Source organism: Engystomops pustulosus, chromosome 5, assembly GCF_040894005.1.
Source record: "Engystomops pustulosus chromosome 5, aEngPut4.maternal, whole genome shotgun sequence".
NCBI classification, from domain to species: Eukaryota; Metazoa; Chordata; class Amphibia; order Anura; family Leptodactylidae; genus Engystomops; species Engystomops pustulosus.
This window is the reverse complement of record NC_092415.1, coordinates 139,460,929-139,482,409: the sequence shown is the minus strand read 5'-3', so window position 1 is coordinate 139,482,409 and position 21,481 is coordinate 139,460,929. Positions and strand designations below refer to the sequence as shown.

General features: G+C 38.9%; 1 protein-coding gene across 26 annotated transcripts in view; it reads right to left on the bottom strand.

Annotated features, from left to right (window-relative positions):
• The window catches only part of LRRFIP2 (LRR binding FLII interacting protein 2), a 79,920-nt gene that overhangs the window by 22,724 nt on the left and 35,715 nt on the right, over nt 1-21,481 (bottom strand). For 9 of the 26 annotated variants that reach the window (XM_072153190.1, XM_072153201.1, XM_072153199.1 and 6 more), the window contains 12 exons: nt 14,516-14,569; nt 13,788-13,856; nt 11,714-11,764; nt 7,267-7,308; nt 5,579-5,632; nt 4,916-5,005; nt 4,454-4,501; nt 4,269-4,313; nt 3,852-3,899; nt 3,690-3,746; nt 2,437-2,499; nt 1,417-1,524 (listed from right to left, as the gene is read on the bottom strand). The exons of 4 other annotated variants lie outside the window; for them this stretch is intronic. In XM_072153190.1, the coding sequence (XP_072009291.1) occupies nt 1,417-1,524; nt 2,437-2,499; nt 3,690-3,746; nt 3,852-3,899; nt 4,269-4,313; nt 4,454-4,501; nt 4,916-5,005; nt 5,579-5,632; nt 7,267-7,308; nt 11,714-11,764; nt 13,788-13,856; nt 14,516-14,569 (729 nt within the window). The remainder of the gene's footprint in view (nt 1-1,416; nt 1,525-2,436; nt 2,500-3,689; nt 3,747-3,851; nt 3,900-4,268; nt 4,314-4,453; nt 4,502-4,915; nt 5,006-5,578; nt 5,633-7,266; nt 7,309-11,713; nt 11,765-13,787; nt 13,857-14,515; nt 14,570-21,481) is intronic. 13 more of the 26 variants (XM_072153191.1, XM_072153196.1, XM_072153193.1 and 10 more) reach the window with 13 other exon arrangements.

Sequence of the window (21,481 nt, the reverse complement as noted above, 5' to 3'; positions counted from 1 at the left end):
GGTATGAGCAATCAGAAAGTGAGTGTGTTACTGGACGAGAGGGGTGCAGGGCAAGGAATATTGCATGGAGGAAAGGTTGTGATATAGGCACAAGATGGCCACTCAAATCAGAGACCGATAACACCAGTCTACTCAAGGTCTCTTCTAATTTGAGTACATCAATCATGTTGGCCAGGAAAGGAAGGGGAGCCAGAGGAAAGCCATCTTTCAGACTATTCTCCACATTCTCAGCTATTACAAGTCTATGTTTTCTGAGAAACATGTTGACAACTCAGTTACTTATGTTATAAGGAGGAGTTGGTTTTCGAAGACCTGTACATGCTTTCTATATATGGTCAAAAGAGTGTAAAAATAACAAACAGCTTATACTTCTCTCTCTTGGGATCTCTGATCCAGAATTCAGCCTCCCAAAATCACTGGCAATGAGAGGAGGTGACAGTGCTGGGCAATATGGAGGCAACTATAGGTTATTTTGATGCTTTTAAAAAGGGGTGCTTATGGTAAAATAATCCAATTCCAAGCTGGCGTTGTCCTAGAACAGAAGGAACTTGCAGCTGAGGCTTCTGCATGAAGGGATAAATAAATAATTCACTTTCATCTCCAGAAATCATGTTGTAGATCGTTTGAGGTTTATTGGTCAACCTCATGTTGCAGCCCTACTCACTGATTGATAATGGAAAAACTGTCCATTATGGAGCGCGTGACCATCCACTGGACTTCAAAGCAATGAATAAGCAAGACAGTATTAGATATTGTTCATTACCTAACAGCGAGTCTGGGCTCAGACCACCGTTACTGTATCATTTGGTTTCTTAAGTTATGGCAGAGAGCAACAGAAGCTAAATAAACATTGTAAGAGGAGTGTTTCTGTTTAGTATCAGTTTCCAGTGGTTTTCTCATGTTATGCTATTTTTCCTGTTATAAATAGTGGAAGCATAACATGTCCAATGATAATAATTTATGCTCGTACAATTTAACATTTTAAGCATCAGAAGAAATTTTTAATTTTATTAAAGATTACATTTTATTAATGTTCATCTTAAAATAACAGTAACTGGAATGGCAAAAAATTCATAGTTAGTATAGTATAAATAGGCCTAGAGTGAAAAATTCATGCATCTAGAAAGGTCATGCCTGTATGGTTGTTATAGGTGATAGACTATTCATTATCAGAAACAACTGCAAAGATGTCTGAACAACCCTCTAAGCCTTGGCAATCGGCAATAGTAACATTTACAGTTTTCAGGTTAAGAGTACAAGTTGCCATCAAACACAACCAGGTTATTCAAGTGATAAATAAATGCCTGTTAGATGGTTACATTTCCATAAATATTTAGCACAAAACCCATAATAATGATAAAAATGCATTTTACCATTCTATGCAGGCCAGTTTGTAAAATATGCATTAAAACTCACATTACTGAGATCAGGGAGGCTGACATCATCAGACACAATACTTCCTCTACGATTGGAGCGACTAAAATAATCCGCTGCAGATTCACTTTGGTCAGAAAAGTCTGATAACTTAAAGACACGCAGGAAAAAGAAAAACTCACTCAGCCTCTAAAGAGATGTGCACAGATCAGAAAGAAGCAGTCACTTGTTACCTAAATCAGATATGCCAGATTTAGCAGCTGAAGTATACAAAGGCGACTTTTTATAACTTTAGGTTACTAGCAGCAGCGAAAGTAGAAATCAACAGATTGAAAACAACATACATTGCATATTAAATCACAGCAAAGTGCTTCTTTCTCCACTAGGTCAAATCTCTGCACATTAGTTATTGTGAGCCAAAACCAGGAATAGAGACTACACTGAGCCAAGATATAATAGATATGATTTGCACTTGTTCTACGTGCTCTCCTGCTGCTGGGTAAATGTACAAAATTAATCAAAAGGTCAGTCATTACTAAGGTCAATAATACAGGATAGTGGTATACCACAAGTTCTACAATGAGAAAAGGTGCTCGTTCATCTAGCCACAATCAAATTCTTCAGTGTCATTCTTCAGGCAACATTAAAAGGCCATTTGTAAGCTCTTGTGAGCATGACCCTCACTCCTATTGTTTCAATATACCATGTTTTTGCTCAGTAATATATTATTTTGTTCGTATATGTACCCCATGATTTGTAGTTTGCTTCTTATAAAGAAGGGCCCATTTTTATTATTAATATTATTGTTATTATAGAATATGATGGCACCAATATCTTTTATACAAGTGTTACTTATAAAATAGTGAATATTTTCACCCCCATAATAAGAATACAATATCTAAAACTGCCTAATTGACAGCATTATACCAGCTAAGGAATAAACATTTGTAACTTGTCTAGGTAATATACCCAAGTGTCAATGTGGTTACTGGGCAACATAAAAATAAAAGTATATAACTGTTAAATCGTGAAAAAATCCCACAAGCATGCAGTGAAGCTCACCACACTATCCCTTCGCCCCCGTCCAGCACTATAGGAAGACACGGAACCCTCATCATCTGTGCACTACAGAGAAGGCACATCATGAAATGTAATAGATCAACAGATGCTACATCAAACAGTATTGCTGAAAATAAGACGAAAAATTCCATGGGTTTTCCACCTCCCATTAGAAGACATGCATCAAATGACTAAATACCAGCTGTAATCTGCTAACATCATGTTGTAGAGGAATGTGCTGTGATTTCCAATATAACTTTATTATTTGTGTCCATTATGACACCCCAAGGCATTCTTAGCTTAATATTTATGCTAAGACAGTTGGTGCACCAAGGTCATGTCTTCGCCTCATGGGGCACTGCTATTCCCACCTAAATTCAATCCCTCTTCGAGTATGGCCCTATGCTTCTCAACAGAGAATGGTCTCACTTATCTAACACAGAGAGTAGTGGTCCAGGTAAAAATAGAAGTGCTGTGCACAGTCTGGATACACTGTCTCATTAGCATACATTTGAATACAGATTGAAATGGGAATTTCTAAAACCACATAATGGAAAGAAATAATAAAGATAGTTTTGAAATCCTAGTGCATCTCTATATCATCTGCTATCAACAGATAATAAGACTTGGGATGATGGTAATCTTATAGGTTTAGTTTTCACATTTTAAAGGGAATTATGCTGGATCAAAATTTAATATAGAGTATGGTTAGCTTCCTATATATTCCATTTAAGGGGAACTGTCATCTGCATGTCATAGAGCAGGAGGAGCTGTACATATTGATACAAACCACCGTACATGGAAGGCTTAGAAAAAGCTTAGAAAAAGCAAAGATATAAATACATGAGGAGCTGTACAGAATTGTTACATTGGTCAGCCCCTGCAGCTTTGAAACAGGCAGCCAGCAGATGCCACTGCATTTTCCTGGTGACAGATTCCCTTTAAATGGTCAGAGTATATTTCAACTACAGAAAAAAAAAATCAAAAATCAACATCTTCCTTTATCTAGATATTGCTGTTACATACTTGTTATGGCATCTCCGGAGCACATTAAATGGAAGTTATAATAAGGAATGAAAAGAACAACAAAGGGAAGCATAGCAAGAATGTAATAGAAATATCTAAACAATTTTTTAATCTGAAATGATGTCTGTTAGTTCATGTGATTTTAGAGAAGAAATTGCAATTTTTCCCAAAAAGGACAAGCAATTTAATGTTGTGGACACAGCACACAGGCATAAAGCAGGAGCTCTCACCACTGGACTGCTTCTTGTAGAGCTGGCTCTGGAAGGGCTGTAGCTGTACTCAGATGGCTGGTATTCATAGTACAGAAAATAGGAAAACAGAATCAGATCTTTAAAATCAGATCTTTAAATAAAAAATTACAGAATAGTAGCCATGAGAAAGAAAAGACTTACAGTTCTGGAAGTGTATGATTTAGTAAAGCCATCTTCATAAAGAGACGTCTAAGAAAGGAAATACAGGAGGAAAAGGCCCACTATAATCTAAATCTTTTTAGATGCTAAAAGATATAGGATATTGTCACCCAAAGTGCAACCCCATGGCCATCATAAGAGTTATGCCTAAACCATGCCCAAAGCCATCTACTAGACATGCATTCAATGACCAAGCGGCGCCTAGCTGCCTTTTTACCTTAGGTGCGTTCCCACCCTAGGTAAGGAACAAGCATATAATAAAGAGCAAAATAAAAAAACAACTTGAAGCCTGAACTCTTCAGCCAAGCCGCCAAAGTATTTTCCTTAAAAAAATTTAAAAAAAGGCAAAATGAACTCTGCATTTCACAAGAGTGGATCAAGCATATGGCAAATACAAACCGAACTGGCACTTCGAGCCAAACTAGTGTTTAGGTTCGGAGAAGTCTGCAACCAAAACATTTTGTATTAAGATTTCAACTCTTCGGTCATTTTACAACTAATATCTGGAAACAGATATCCTTAAAAAGGGGTCCTTGCATGTGTCACCATTTACTGAACGATTGTATAAACTGTAGAATACTAACCCTGGAACTTCTGGAAGTGGCAAGTGGGTCGCTGTACAGTGAAGATGACTACATAAGAAAAGATATTTATAGAAAATATACTCTCAATAGTAACGTGGCATGTCACACTGTTACACTACATTCTAACATAGTTGTTTCCAGACTATCAAATTAATCAAACTTCTGAAGACGACACATGTAGCTATTTGTGTATTATATCATACATGCAAAAAAATCACAAACTAAATGATTTGCTAGCAGCTACACAAACGTGTTTTGCAATAATCTTTATGAAGCAGCCCAACTTCAAGGAGAAGCAATCACAGTATTTCCTGTTTCTAGTGATCTGGCTGTAAAAGCTTCCTGCGGCTTTAACATCTGCAGGCCTTGTATGGTAATAGAAAATTCTGTCCAGCTTCAACTTCTTCCATGTAATGATCTGACATTAACTCTAACGTGCACCTTCCTGGTTAATACACACACCAAGTACAGCAAGCAGAGAGAGTAACAGACCCGTGCGTGGTTGGAGAAGGTGGGTTTGCTATACTTGAGGCTGCCATAGTAAAGTCCACTCTGTAAGGGGCAGAAAACAGATCACATACAGAGTTGTGAGGAAAATAGAAGACATAAAATAGTAAGCCATAAAAAAAGGAAACACTAACATACTGATGTGAGCCCCCTCTGACAGAATTTGATCCATTTTAAACTTCTTATACCCTTGTTTTTAAGGGAAAAAATGCTTTAACAATTATGCAAATGAGGGGCTTCAGGCTCCATCAATAGTGATGAGCGTACCCATTGGTATTCTGAATACACGCAAACAGTGCCAACACCCATCAAGGGTGTTACTGTGGGGGGTGGCGGGGTGAACTGAACCCATTAAACGGACTTGAACCTTGTGGTTTCATCACTTCTGTCCAGAACAAAACAAGAGCTTCACCTTAAGATGGATTCGGTAGCAGTATATGACTCCACAAAATTACTTCCTAAACATGCAACAATGGCAATTGTTGGCTTCACTAAGCCCTTACTGTACTTTTACCTACCATAGATTTGCCTTTGGAACCATTACTTTACTATGAGTAAAAATAATAACTGGCAATAATATTTTGTGATATAACCACTGCTTGCCTATCCTATACTAACCAGCAAGTCTTTACTCGATTTATTCTTGCTTCCATAGCAGTTGTAGGTATGGTTCTGTAGAAAAAAAATAAAATAAGTAGTTGCTTCTAACTCAATACAATCTAATTAGAGTGTGAGTCTCTCTATGAATAACTGTCAATTAAGAGATGGACATGATGTTCATCAGACACATATACTACTCAGGCTACATTACTGGGGCACACCCGAGATCTCATTTTAGCAGAGGATGAGGATAGGTGCTATCCAGTGGCATCTGGCTCCCATAGACTATTGTGACCTCTGCTAAACAAATGAAAAAGCACAGTATGGTAATGTCCAGCTTGTATGTCATACCAAAAACTCATTGTGAGGCTACTACTTATGATGGTGGAGATATATCAACCTGCCTCCACAAGAATTCTGGAGTCATTTCCACTGGAAATGTCGTGTGCCATATTTTTTGAGGATTTTAGACCTTTGTCCAACCTGTGTGATAAGGGGACATGGCTTATACCGGGCCCCAGAAAATTCAGTCCGTGCACCAGAAATTTCAGATGTAAACTATACCAGCTAATGGCTGGTGTAAAGACTCCACAGTTATAAACTACTGCCGATACATCATCCAGCAGGATTTATCTGGTGGAGAATAAGACTGTGGAGTCTGACCCTGCAATGGTCTTTTCACCAACACTTTTTATACACCTCGCTCGATGAGTTTGCATTGTATTTTGAAATGCATTTGGATGCATTTAACCACAGCCGTTACACGCGTTTCCCTTTTGCATCGTTAATAGTGGTCATTCATGTTTAAAGACATGTTTTTACTTACCAAATGGCAGTCAATACCAATATATGTGTTTGGTGGTACATTTCTCCAAATGCTTTTGCAATGTTTTAAAATGCAGCACATCAAGAGAAATTATCTGCAACGTAGCGTAAGGTTGTGTTGCTACGATACGCTTAGATTTCACTTTGAAAGGCACTGCAAGCGCATTGCGAGAAACCAGTGGCGTAACTTGAAGTTGACAGGCCCCAGTGCAAATTCTGTACCAGGCTCCAACTATAATCTATGGTTTATAATACTAGTCTCCTCATAAGGGAAATTGACACCTTATGGGCCCCCTAGGCCTCTTGGGCCCAGTTGCGACCGCACCCTCTGCACTCCCTCAAGTTACGCCCCAGCGGGAAACCCATTACCAAACACATATTACTTTTTATCAAAATACATGTGCCTGGTCAACAGCAGCATGTGCTCTGTATTTAGACCGTAGATGTGTGTGTTTGGCGATGAGCTTTTCTTTGAGTGCATGAAATGCATTTTAAAACACAATACATGTGCATCATGGGAACTCTAACATATGTAAATAACAGGGAATCCACTCATATATTATTCATTTATAAGCACAAACACAATCTGTAGAAAACAACATGTAACAATCTACAATTAGTGAACATGCAGATTATATTAGTATATAAAAACTGTAATTTATAGCTCTAAAACAGTAGGTAATATAGTAACATCTCCCAAATTATGCAAATTATAAAATATTATTTAAAAAAACACACACACACAAAACTACAGCCACAGTCTCACCAAAAATCAGTAAAAGAAAACACTAAGGACCATGGTTATTATGGGGTCTGTTAGTAAAAAAGAGAACATTACAAAGGTTTATTGTAATCTGATGTTCCACTACTACATTACATACAGAGTATGCACTTCTCCTGGATGAATCTCTTGGTAAATCATGCTGAAATGCAGAGAAAGGGCAGAAGAGTTAAGAAGGGAAAAACACAAGAGTAAGAAGTAAATGGTCCAGTATGAATCCATTGCGCCTCAGATAGTTATCACAGGAAACATCACAGCAACATGTGCTGATCAGTTTCCATAATGTTGCCCCATGTGAACATACACTTAGGATACATGAGTGCTGAGGTCTGCAGCAGAAGTTAGCTTTTTTTTTTTTCGCTCTCTTTACTCTGTATAGATTGTATGTGCTTCCATGTAAAAAGTGTTTATAAAGGTAAGAAAGCTCAGCATACTTCATTCAGCAATATCTGTCTTGTTAGCAGTACTGGCACACAACTACTACTGGCGAGAACAGGAAACCCCAAACATGACACACCCTGTTATCCATCATCCACCAGAAGCAAATGGATATGAGTAAGCACTGGCACAAATCTGCACATGATCAGCCTCATGAGTCAGGAAAAAGGCTCCTATTATAGTTTTAATTGAATGGGTTATCTCCCCCTCCAAGGCTTCTTTCAATTACATGAATTTCCACATTCTCAGTAGCAGAACTTTTCTCCCTAAAGTTAAAACTGCATTAGTTATTAGGTTTTAAGTGACTTTAAACAGGAAAAACATTTACCTCTGTAATTAAAGAAGAAGGAAAAGCATTATCAAAACTGAAAGCAGTCCTTTGCATTGTAGTTGATGTAGTCTGACATACTGGTGTGTGCCCCCTCTGGCAGGATCCACTTTTTTTTTAGATTCTTATGCCCTGGTTTATAATTTTTAAATTATGCAAATGAGCCTGATGGGCTCCAGATGCCATAGGTGTTAATTGAGCCCCTCAGACTCATTTGCATAATTATTCAAGCCATTTTACTTGCATAGGGATCTCAAAGAAGAGTGGAACCTACTGGAGTAGGCACACACCAGTATGTCAATGTGCTTGCTTTATAATCCTTGCTCCTGGTGGTAGATGTCCTTTAACCCCTTAACAACCTGGCCCTTTGTTTTTTCATTCCCATTTTTTTCCTCCCAACTGCAAAAATCTTTAACTTTTTGTATTTTTACACATGAACAGCTCTGGGTTGCCTTGTTTTCTGCCTAACAAATTGCACTTTATAGTGACGGTATTTAATATTCCATGCCATGTACTGGGAAACAGGAAAAAAAATTCCAAATGCAGCGAAAATTTTTGCCATTTTCTTGTGGGCTTGGATTTTACGGCTTTCCCCATGCACCCCAAATGACATGTCTACTCTATTCTTTGGGTTGGTGCGGAGGGATAACAAATTTGTATAGGTCTTAAAATGTTTTCATACATTTACAAAAATTAAAACCTCCTGCACAAAAAAGTTTTCTTTGATTTTGCCATCTCCTGACGTTAATAAATTTTTTATACTTTAGTGTACGGAGCTGTGGGTGTTGTAGCATTGAAAATGTCATAAAAAGTCACAAAAAAATGACCAGTTTTAGGACTGTATGGCCTTTTGATAACTTTTTAATTTTTTTTTTTTTATATTTTTCAAAATGGCAAAAAAGTGTTCTGTTACTAGGTTCAATGCAGTGAAAAAACAATTTTATTTTGATAAATTGGCCATTTTTGGACACGGCAATACCCAATGTGTTTATGATTTTTACTGTTTATATTTATATGACTTCTAAGGAAAAGGGGCTGATTAGTATTTTTAGGGTTTTTTGAAATTATATATTTTTTTTTAACTTTTGCTAGGGTACTTTAACCCTAGCTTGTCTGATCGATCCTTCCATATACCGCCATACTGTAGTATATGGGGATTTTGCTCCTCATTCATTACAATGTGCAAATCGCACATTGTAATAAATGGGTTAAAATGAGAAAGCCTCGGGTCTTCGGAAGACCCGATGTCGTCACAGAGAGGAAAAGGTGATGGGAAGAGGTTAAAGAGGAGCAGATCCTGCCAGAAGGGGTACACACCAGTATGTATGCGTACATGGTTTACACTACTTGATCGTGGTAGATGTCCTTCAAAGGAAATCTATTGTTAAAATCCAGCATTATAAACCAGGGACACTTGCTCATAGATCCAGGCACCGTGACTGAGAATCTTCTTCCGGTGTATTTGTTATCCATGGTCTCCTTTCTTCTAAAATCAACTTTTGAAATTTGCTAATGAGCCTGAAGGCAGTTACCAGATTCACTCTGTGCTGTAGCTTCATTGGCTGTTGCACTCTCCTCTCCCTTTGCCTGCTTTAATCGCACAGCAACAATGAGTTTTAGCTAACAGTGGGGGGTGAGGGGGATGGAGCATGGGGGTGAAGGCCTCCTGCACAGTGTAACAGCCAGTGAAGCTGCAGCACAAAGACTCCGGTAACTCTCCCAGTGCTCTCCTGGCTCTTTTCCATAATTTAAGAAATTTATTTTAGAAGGGAGGAGGTCATGGATAACAAATATAAGAAGATTACCACAGTCACGGTGCCTGGATCTATGATACAGTGTCCCTGGTTTATCATGCTTGATTTGGATGGTAGATTTTCCTAAAGGGGTTGGCCATCATTAGAAAACTTATTAGAAGACACTGATAGGGTTGTATTATAAAAGAGTGGAGAAAGCCACAGCACTCGGTACGGTTCAATTCCAAGTCGTCTTTATTATAGCATCATCAAACATAAAATAGCAAGAGAATGCTTGAGAAAGATTTATCTGGAATCGAAACGTTGCAATTTTATGCTTGATGATGCTATAATAAAGACGACTTAGAATTGAACCGTACCGAGTGCTGTGGCTTTCTCCACTCTTATGCTGTTTATGGGACTCTGAGCACCGGATCCCCAGCTGCGAGCACCACCCAAACCTTCTAGGAGTATCCAGGATTGCTGTCCTCTCTTCTCTTTTTCTAGGGTTGTATTATAATTACCCTGGTAAAGTTCAGGTAAAGCAACAGGGAGCCAAGGATCACATGACGCAGAAGAACTTCTGGCAGATGGAGGGGGCTTTGCTGTGATTATACACCCTCCGTCATAATCAGTCCCATATCAGTGGTTGAAGTGGCGTAGACAAATGTCTGCATCCCCCCACTATTTACTGAAAGGCAGCATGGACGTCACAAAAAGTCACCTCCAGCCCTTGCAGCTTTACACAATCTTTACCAGGGTACTATACAAGTGACACTATTAGGGTCTACAACTTACCCTAGTAAAGTTTTCTAACTGTGGGCAAATTCTTATAAAAGTCTCCATTTCTGAGGGCGAGATCACATGCAGTACTTCAATACATGAAGTTTTCAGATGCAGATTTTGATGTCCAAGCCAGGAGTGAAATAAAAATGTTCTCAGACATTATGATCCACACCAGCTTTTGGCTTCAAAAATTGCATCTAAAAAACTGAAAGTATGAACACACACCTAAGGCTTTCATCTTACACACAGTTTCTGATGTTGATTTTCACCTGTTTATCCTTTTCTAAGGGGTCCTATCATATTCAGTATCATATTGAGCTTTAACACCCAGATGCATGTACAATGTAAAGTATCAGATGATAACATTGTGGGGGGGGTGAACACATTGCAGCTAAAACTGCATCGAAAGGAAATGTCTTCAGTTTTAAAATTAAAAAATGTAAAACAATTTTCAGCAACGCTGTAAATTTAAAACAAAAAATCTGTTGGAATGGCATTCCCTGCCACCCCACCAATTCCCCAAAAGTTGTTCAATAAATTTTATGTACTTTAGTTGTGTAATAAAATAATAACTCCTCATTAGAGATGAGCTGAGCCAAACTTTGTAATAAGGTTCGGATGCATCCCATGCGACATGAACATATTGCTGGCTTAACAGGCAATCTGGAGAATTGACGGCAGTAGTTAACTAGCCATGGCTGTGATTGGCCAGGGAGACACAACTCTGTCCAATCATAGCCATGGCCACAGATGTTAATTTGCATGATTGGCTGTTCTGCTGCCAATCTGGCAATATGTCTGGATCACGCGAGGGGCACCGGAAAATAAATTTTGGCTTTGCTGGTCGTATGGTTATAATAATGAAAAATTCAAAAAGTATGGCTTTTGAAAAACCATTAAAAATGGCTTAAAAATTGATGCCCAAAACAGGCTGCTCATTAAGCGGCTAAACAAAAGTTGGTTGCTGGTAATGTAGATGGCTATGGCATAGATCTTTAGCATATGGGTACCATTTTATCCATTACAGAAAAGGAAGTTCTCAGCAGCCCAGCATGTACAGGAAGTGATTCGTGCAGCAGACATACCCTGAGGAATTGCTGATAATGCCATTTCCTTACATACAAAGAATAATTCTGTAAAAATGAACTTGACTAAACCGTAGCTATAAAATCCTAAGACAAACAGTATATGAACAATCATTCATATTACTAGACGGTAAAGATAAAAAGCGAGAATAAATAAAAACTCTTGTGGTTACATACAGATGATCCATGCTTGCTTGACTTCGAAGATCTATCTTTCAGTATATCAGACTTCATGTGCCAATGGAGAATGAGAGGACGGTTAAAATAAGGATGAAAAATCATAAAACCAATGAAGTGAAATAGACTGGACATATGCAGGTCACACACACCTCAAGGGTTAGATATGATTTGAATTTGTGTATGTAAAAAACATGCACCTATGGTTTTGAGCCAATATATAAATACACTAGATGCTAAAATAACAGGATCTAAAAATATTTGATCAAAAAAATTGTTAAGGTTCACAAGCATGCAATGTAAGTTGGGCAAAGTCTTATTACAACTGAGCAACCCATAGGCTCCAAAGGCCCCCTATAGAGCAAGGAGCACACAATTATAAAGCAAGCCTGGGGGGGCTACAGCTCTGTACACAGACATGGGAACATTATAGAAGTCAGGTATGTCTCCAGATATTTTTTTTTTCTAATCTTCTGCTTGACCTTAGTAAACATTTAGTGCTTTGTACATATATCATATAGATATCAAATAGGGAGTGGCTACAACTAGCTGAACTGCTTCAACATAGTTTTCATCTCCTCAGTGGAGCCATTTTTGGCTTAAACGTTTACGTTGGCTGTACAATCCATAAGTTGGATTTGGAAAGGCTGGCAGTTCATTAAAATAAAAAAAAATAAAAAAGGGACATATCACCAGGAATGTCCTTTTTAGCTGGGGACATTTTCTGATATCCTATGCCAGTGATGGCGAACCTTTTAGCGGCCGAGTGCCCAAACTGCATCCCAAAACTCCCTTTATTTATCGCGAGGTGCCAACCAAATATTAAAGCAGTAACTTATTGCTCCTTGTTCAACAACTTTCAATCATATTGGCCTCCAGAGGACACCAACACAGTAGAAAGATGGAAAAGTTTCTTCATTTTAGCTTATTTCCAGTGTCTCTCTCTACACAGAGAATCATGAGGACAGCAGAAGGTCCTCCAAAGATAATTCGGCCCTGTCTACTCATTCTCCCTCTTCCTACAGTCCCAAGTAGCGAAGTAAATATCAAAATATGACTGAAAGCAGCATCTTTTAAGTTGCTTGGAACTGCAGGAAGAATCTTTTGAGTCCTGTCTGGTGTGCCTGTGTGATGGCCCGGGTGCCCACAGAAAGAGCTCGGAGTGCCGCCTCTGGCACCAGTGCCATAGGTTCGCCACCACTGTCCTATGCTATGCTGATTTTTTAAAATGCCTTTGTAAGCATTCTGAATCATTTATGTAATTTATTTTTACAATTATAGAGCCAGCGGTATGTGGTAAGACCTCTCACTCCTACTCCATACTACCCCCCTCCCCTGCCTCAGGTGGAGTGTGGAGGAGAGGAGGCAGACATAGGCACACACAGGCTGCAGCTGCCCCTTTCCCTTCCGCTGTTGGCAAAGGAGGTAATGTGAAATAACCTCAAATCATAAACTCATTAAATGATTCATAATACAGTCAAAGGTATTTTTAAAATCAGTGTAGCATATGCTATTGGAACCGTTCGCCAGGTAAAAATGACATTCCTGGTGACAGGTTCCCTTTAATAGTTAGCTTCCAGCGGTCTAAAACAATATCATTACTGAGGCCAGCGATTGGCAAGGATGGTCATGTGATCAAATGGCTCATTAACTTGAACAGGGACCTGCACGAAATAAAGAAGATCTAAACAGGATACAGTTTTTTAAAGAGATTTTAAAATCCCCAGCATTTACCCAAAAAATTTGACTAAAACTAAAGATTTTTTAAAAAAAATTCTTCTGGAAATGTTTTTTACAGGTTTTTGTTCACATATGTTGGATTTGCTCAATGCAAATTTCTAAGGATGATATAGATTTCATCTATGGATGTGCCAGCGGATCTGAACAATGATTTGTGTCCTTTAAATACACTATGGTTAATCCACTTCTTTTTAGTTCCACCACAGAAAATGTCAAGGAAGATTTAGGGGCAGATGAACACCTAAATCCCGACAAAACTGTGAACATGGTCATTCATGAATCTACAGATTTAAATGTGTTAGACATCACACCAGGCAAACCACTGATTACACACCACAAGATCTTTCCTCCTGGAAGTGCTTTCTCTGCCCTTGTGTAGGCCACTCAGTTCTACAGAAGAATTCTATGTAAAAGGTAAAGTAAACACTTAAAATTAAACATGGTAAAATGTCTGACTATACATATCAGTAAGTGAACAAACAGACCTAACACTATGAGGAAGTATTGACTGAAAGAGAAAAAAACCTCAATTTTGACTTTTATTTTACACAAGGATTAGGCAATTTTGGCAACAAATAGAATAGTATTTTGTTGATTTTTTTTGACTAAACATTTCTATTTATGTTGCTATCTGCTTTCTATTCACCCCCTCTATGTGGCAATTTCATCTTTCTATACTCCCTCACCTTTTTTATTATTATTTTCACGTTTTATACCATACAAACATGTGTACATACAAGGCCTTCCTGAGGGCTGTGCATCAATAGATTTATAATGTTCCTCAGAAATGTCTATTCTGGCATAAAATAGACTCATAACGTTAGAATAGAGCACACAATATAAATCATGTGCAGAAGCAACAAACAGCCTCCACTAGTTCTAAATGTTCCACATACAATTTTCTCTGTGGATCACTGGCAGGGTTACACCAGTATTAAAAACAAATGAGATAAGGTCTGGTAATTCTCACAATCAAGCCTCTTGTTTATTTGCAATGGAATTATGGAAACCCACAATCTGAAAGACATATCACAAAAAAAGCTGATAGATAGAAGTACAAACCAGATAAGGACGCTGACTGGACCGGTGAGAGTACCTGGCCCGGTCGGAATCCTCCTGGGAAAAATAAAGTAAACAGAAAGGTTACAGAGCACTCTAAAAAGCACACAAACTGCTCTACAAGTATAGCAAGTGCCAAAGATGCTTTTAATTATATTCTAAAAGTGAACATCACCAGGTATTTCTGAAATCCAAGCTGTCATGCTGCATGCTTCTATCACACAACACTAGTAAATATTACATAATACACATCATTGTAGTACACACCATTAAAGAGGACATTTCACCACCTCACACATGTGGTGATGAACATACTGTAGCTACATACATCCCCATAGATGACTATGGGTCCCCTCTCCATAGTGAAGCATGGTCACCATACCACCACTGTGCGCCCATAGGCGTCTATGGGGATGTATAACCGGCCGCAGCCATTGTAGGGTTGAACAATGCTTTGAAACCTCGATACTTGTGCGATATTTGTTTTCGGTACTGAAGACTTCTGTTGTACAGACTCCTAGTATCTGTATGCAGGAGAATGCCCAGAGAAAACATCAGCTAGGGCAGTGATGGCAAACCTTTTAGAGCCTGAGTGCCCAAACTTCAACCAAAAGCCACTCATTTATTGCAAAGTGCCAGCACAGCAATGTATTTCTCCTTGTTCTTTGACAACTTTAAATCGTTCAGCCTCCTAAAAACACCAACGCAGTTGAATGGAGGAGGGCAAATTTGCCTATCATTGTAGGAAGATTATTTAGGAAGATTCTTTGAGGCCTGTCTGGTGAACTTCATGCTGGGGTGATGGCCTGGGGGCCCATAGAGAGGGCTCCGAGTTCCGCCTCTGGCACCAGTGCCATAGGTTCGCCACCACTGAGCTAGGGGATCCTTTGTATGGACGTGTCGGGTTGGGGAATCCTTTGTATAGATGTGTCGGGTTAGAAGCAGAGCGGAAACCACGTCATCAGGGAAGTATCATGAACTGGCCATAAATGGTGTTTCTACATCTCCCAGGGCTTCCCCAGACAGAAGGCCTCTAAATTATTTCATGTTGTTCAATTAAATTATTTTTTTCCCAGACAGGGATATGAATGCACAACCTCCACTCTCTACCGGTCAGAGATACATTGAGCCTCTATCCTATATTAGACTAGACTAGGAGTTTACTTGTAAATGGGAGGAATTCTGACTAGAACTTCCACATAGAGTTACACTGACACAAGCTCAATGCACTGGTATATAGATCTTCTCGGAGATCTCTCTATATCACTACATTATCTGTTTATAACATATAATTAATACAGTTAAATTGAATAAAAATACACAAAATAAATTAAAGACTTTATATTAATATTACCAGGACAACCTTCACCTCTATAGTTACTGATAGAATGCATTTCATTGGAAACCCATATTAGATTGGTCTGAGCCCCACCCCAAGACATTTGCATTGGGCTTCTAAACACAATGTAAACCATGTGACCAGTAGACAGTAAAGAGGAATATAATGGTCAGATACTGGGACTGATATCTCATTGTGGGAGCTAGAAAGAAAATGCAAAGTGTCCCTGATTCTGTGTAGCAGCTCCTACAGCTATATTATATTCATCTCCAATTGAGTGAGCTAGTCAAAGGTCCTCTTTAAATTGTGATCTGTGCATAAAATGAAAGATGCTTAGTAATGTGTCTTCTTCGTAAATATTGTGCAGATTTTTGCATGTCTGCATTGTAATGTGACTTATCCTGTTTCCAACATCGCTCCTTTCTGTCATTTCATATCTATAGCCAGAGTTCTGTTTCTGAACTGATGGTAAATCCCCTGTGATGTATAGATGCTGAAGGGAGAGGATAAAGGCTATAGAAATCAGTCAGCCTCTTATTTAAAGTAAATCTGCCATTTCATTTCATGCATGAATCAAACATACCTTGAGAATGCTGTAGCTACACTGATGCATAAACACATCTTGTTATATATCTTGTCCCTGAGCAGAGTGGTTTTGCTGGAAAAACAATTATAAAATTCAGGATAATGAGTTTCTGTTGCTCCTTTGCTTGGCTTGCGCTTATCCTCTCAGGGTGCGTTCACACGTTGCAGTTAAAACTGCATCGCAATTAGTTTTGAGGCGGTTTTAGGTGCAGTTTTGTCAATTTCACAGGTGAAAGACATGAACTGAATGGGTGAATTTGATTTTGAAGGAGAAAGCTGCTCCACAAAGGTCATTCACCTGTTAATTTGATGCCTTTCACTTGTTAAAATAAGTAATACCACCTAAAACCGACCCAAAACTAATTGCGATGCAGTTTTAACTGCAACGTGTGAACGCACCCTCACACTGCTCAGGAGAATGATGTAATCACTAACAGGCAGAAGTAATCAATTCCTGCCCCATCCCCCAGCTGTTGTGTATGAGTGATTCAGGTTGATTAGTCCTATCTGAACAATGCAGACAGCTTGTGTAATGCGTTTACGTACTGCAAAAAGCATGCAATCCAGCTTCCCCATGGTCCTGAATGTCATATTGTTTTTTCAGCAAAACCACTCAACTCAGGGATTAAACCAGATTTGCAGAATGTAATACCCTACTCAGCTACATCTCACAGGCTATGGGTGTGTCATCAGAGCACCTATCTGGCTCATTAGTGTAATGTAAAAGTAGCTTCTTTTTGGAACCAGGAGTCCATGGATAACAAATATAAGGTTACCAGAGCTAACCCCTTAAGGACCTGGCCATTTTACATTTTTGTGCTTCCTTTTACAATCAAGTTTCCCTCCCCAGTTTGGAGCTTTAGGAAAATTTGTTTTCTGTGTAAAAAATTTAACTTCCAAGTGGCTGTATTTCGTATTCCATGCCGTGTATTGGGATTCTGGAAAGAAAATCCATACGAGATCAAATTTTGTGTTTACTAAAATAGCAAAAAAAGTGTCAATTCAGACATTCTGGCTCTATTTTCCATAAAGGGTTTACTGGCGGGAAAACACATTTTTATATTTTGATAGACTGGGACTTTTGGGACACCGCTATACCTGACATGTTTATGATTTTGTAAATTTTTATGTATGTTTTAGAGTAGGTATACGATTTGAATTTTTTAAACTTTAATTATTTTTTTCCGACTGTCTGAAAGCACAGGAAGTTCCAACACACAGTGAGAGGGGGAAGTGCCACAGTGTAATAGCCTGTGATCTGCAGCACGGAGGGGCACTGGGAACCACCAATGTAGCCTTTCAGGTTCAATAGCATAATTATAAAAGCTGATTTTAGAAGGAAGGATGCCATAACAAATATAAGAACACCACCACAGGCACTGTCTCAACCTATTAGTAAATTCCCTTGGTTTATCATGCCCGATTTTAAAAGTAAATTAAAATATAAATAAAATATAGCGAACATTAGTCTGTTCATTCTTTATAAAAATGACTTATATTTATGCAATGGAGTCTGAAGGATTCTTGGGGGTGTTACCAGAACACCTCCAGGCTCTGCTTTTCAATCCAATGTATCACATCAGCCACGTCTTCTGCCAACTCCACCCACCTCCTCCCCATCCCACCTTCTGCTACTCACTCCGGCTGCAGTGTAGTGGTCTGAAACTTTTGAAACTTTCAAAGAAACTGGAGTGGATATGTAGGAAAACATAGGGTGTGGCACATTCTTCTGCTGTAAATAAAGCTCACAGACAATAAAGTACTTGCTGATGCTTGAATACTAGGCAGAGGCTGGGAATTAGTAGCATTTCCTATATGTTTACCACTGATGGGGCACATGGTGTACCAGCAGCTTTAGGCTACAGACATCCAGTAATGTGCATTACAGCCTGTGACGTCCATGCTAAGGATAGTGCCCCACCACAATTTTGCCATGGGGCTCAGACTTTCGTAGTTTCGCCACTGCGGTTTCGCAGTCTCGTACTTCCTTCCATCTGTCCCTACTTTGTGATGATATACATTCCTTGGGTTAGTCAAGAGGACTAATGGAAATAGGACTGTGGGGTCATGCTGCACAGAGTGTTTGTTGTCTGTTACCATGGAGAAATATATACTGCAGACTACAGATAACTGTAGGATTTCTTTGTTTTAAGAACTCTGAAATTAAGTTTTTCCTTGCCCATGTATTAAGAGAATGAAAAATACGTCAGTGAAGATGGACATAGCTTTGGAGCAGAACTATAGAAGTACAAATTGTAATCCAGCTCAAGCACTCAACCACACTGTGAAGAATGTAACACAACAGGATTGTCTACATGCTATACTTCAGCACAGTTCTCCGTGTAAATGGAATTTATCTATAGGTAAGGCCTAGATCGGAAGCTCATGTTCCGACAAGTTTGTTATTTCTGCACATTGTCATGTACATGCTTGTTTAACTTAAGATAGTGTGTTCAACACTTACTGTATACTAAATAGTCAATGTGACTTATATGGAACCTATAATAGCAACATTTTAGAATAACAAAGCATTACTTTATATAAGGCTACACTATTGTTAACATACCATGTTATGCGGTGCTCAAACATCAATGCTTACTCTTTTCATGAGATTTGTACCGAGATGTATAGGCAGTAGTTTCTGTAGCCAGATGGCCACAAAAAGGCAAAAAGACGACGACCTTTGCATATTTTTCACATGGACATAAATGAAAAAATACAGTTACACACAAATTTTAGCTGTTGGAAAGTTTTCTCTGAGATACAGGTTTTGTTCTTAATAACAACTGCAAAGCTCCAGCACAAGCTCCATTTGGAGCAGCTAGCCACAGCAGTTATTCATTGGCTTCGGTGGTACATGCTACACTCACAGTATGTCACTGACTGAGTGTGCCATGTGTGGGGGACCACAGGGCGTCACATGTAGGAGGATTGACGTCCCAAGGTCCAAGAAGCCCACTGATAAGCCAAAGAGGGTCCAATAACCTCCAACACATCTGAAGAAGCCATCAGTGCAGAAGTCTCCCACAACATGAAAACTGGCAACCGGAGCAGGGAAGTAGACATTTCTGGAAAATCCCTTTACATCTTTTTACCATTAAGGATAAAATAAATGTTAAAGGAAATTTACGACCAGGATAAAGGATTGTAAACTAAGCACTGTAACATACTGGTGTATGCTCCCCCTATCTGGAACTGCTCTTCTTTTAGCTTCCAATTCCCTGGTTTTTGCAAAAAATGGTTTTTAAAATTAGGCAAATTAGTCCGAGAGGCTCCGAGCTCCATAAATGTTAATAAAGCCTGGAGCACATCAGGTTCATTTGCATAATTGTAAAACCTTTTTTTTTCTTAAAAACAAGGCTATAGGAAGCTAAAAGAAGAGCAGATCATGTCAGAGGGAACACACACCAGTTAGTCAGTGTGCTTGGTTTACAATCTTCGATCCTGGTAGTAGATGTCCTTCCAGAAGAGATAAAAGTAAATGAAATATCAAACTTCCGGAAGACAGTATGCAGAATTGCCAGTATATTTTGAGACATCTGTTCCTGAAGCAACATTGGAACTAATCCAGATAGAGCTGAAGAAACAACATCAGCAGGCACAAAAACTATTACACTGAATTTATTTTCAAATAAAAATATAGAAATAGAAAATGAGGGGGAAGGGGGGGAATGTCTAAAAATAAAAAGCAGTCGGCTGTGGTAGGAATCGCACTGCCAGCCTCTGTAAACAAACAGAGGCACGCCAGTAACATCTGGTGCAGTGGGTAAACGGGAGCGTCGTAGGAGGAGATAGGTCTAACACAGTGGTTCTCAACCTTTCTAATGCTGTGACCCCGCAATACAGTTCTTCATGCTGTGGTGACCCCAAACCATGCAACTCGCAGTAAAAACACAGTAAAACTTCGGCTCCGATGGCTTTAGGCGACCCCCGGTTTTGGTCGTTCGACCCCCGCTGGGGTCCCGACCCACAGGTTGAGAACCACTGGTCTAACATGTCATAATATAAGAGGAGAAAAAGTTGGCACTCACCACCTTTTGTAAAATCCTTTTCTTTATTAGTCCATTTAAAACTTGGCGTACACAGCAGGGGAGGGTAACAAAAGTGGATGCGTTCTTATATGAGGGATGAATCGTTTCGCGCTTAGTTTAGCGCTTCATCTTGGCAAGATTTGTTGTACTGATTGCGCAGGAGTACCTTCAATAGTGCCCCAGATTGTCCTCCTCATCTACTATTAGGTCTAAAAGGTCTGTTTTCAAAGCTACACCAAGCCTTTTATAGCTTTTTGAAAATGTCAGCTCATTTCGTAAAAAATGACACCACCCACAGCTCCATACCCCAAAGTATGAAAAAGTTATTAGCGTCAGAAGATGGCAAAAATTGTTTTATTTTTTTGTACACATTCGTTTAATTTTTGAAAATGTATTAAAACGCAATCAAACTTGTATAAATTTGCTATCACCGCGATTGTACCGAACCAAAGATTAAAGCAGACGTGTTATTTGGAGCGCAGAGTGAAAGTTGTAAAAACTGAGCCTACAAGAACGTGACGCAAACACGTTTTTTTTTCCCCAATTTTTCCACATTTGGAACTTTTTCCGGCTTCCCACTACATGGCAGGGAATAATAAATAAAATTACAGGAAAGTAAAATTTGTTCTGCACAAAATAAGCCCTCACACAGCTCTGTACATGTAAAAATGAAAAAGTTATGGATTTTTGAAGATGATATACACTAAGAAGAAAAGAAGTGTGCTATTCCGGACCCAAAACTGATTTTCAATACAATTCAATCTTTATTAAATAATTCATGAAATACACAACTGCTAGTTTAAAATCAATTAAAAATATCAATAAGGACACAGGACAGAGTGGGTGCATCACCCTACTCCATCCACCACCCCTTACCACAAGTGTATGGATAAGATGAAAACGTGCCAAAGTATACAATATCTAAATAGCAAATAGGTTTCTGTGGCTAGGATAGGCAAGAAGGTGCAAACAATGCACAAAATATGTACATCCAGCATATATATATATATAAAA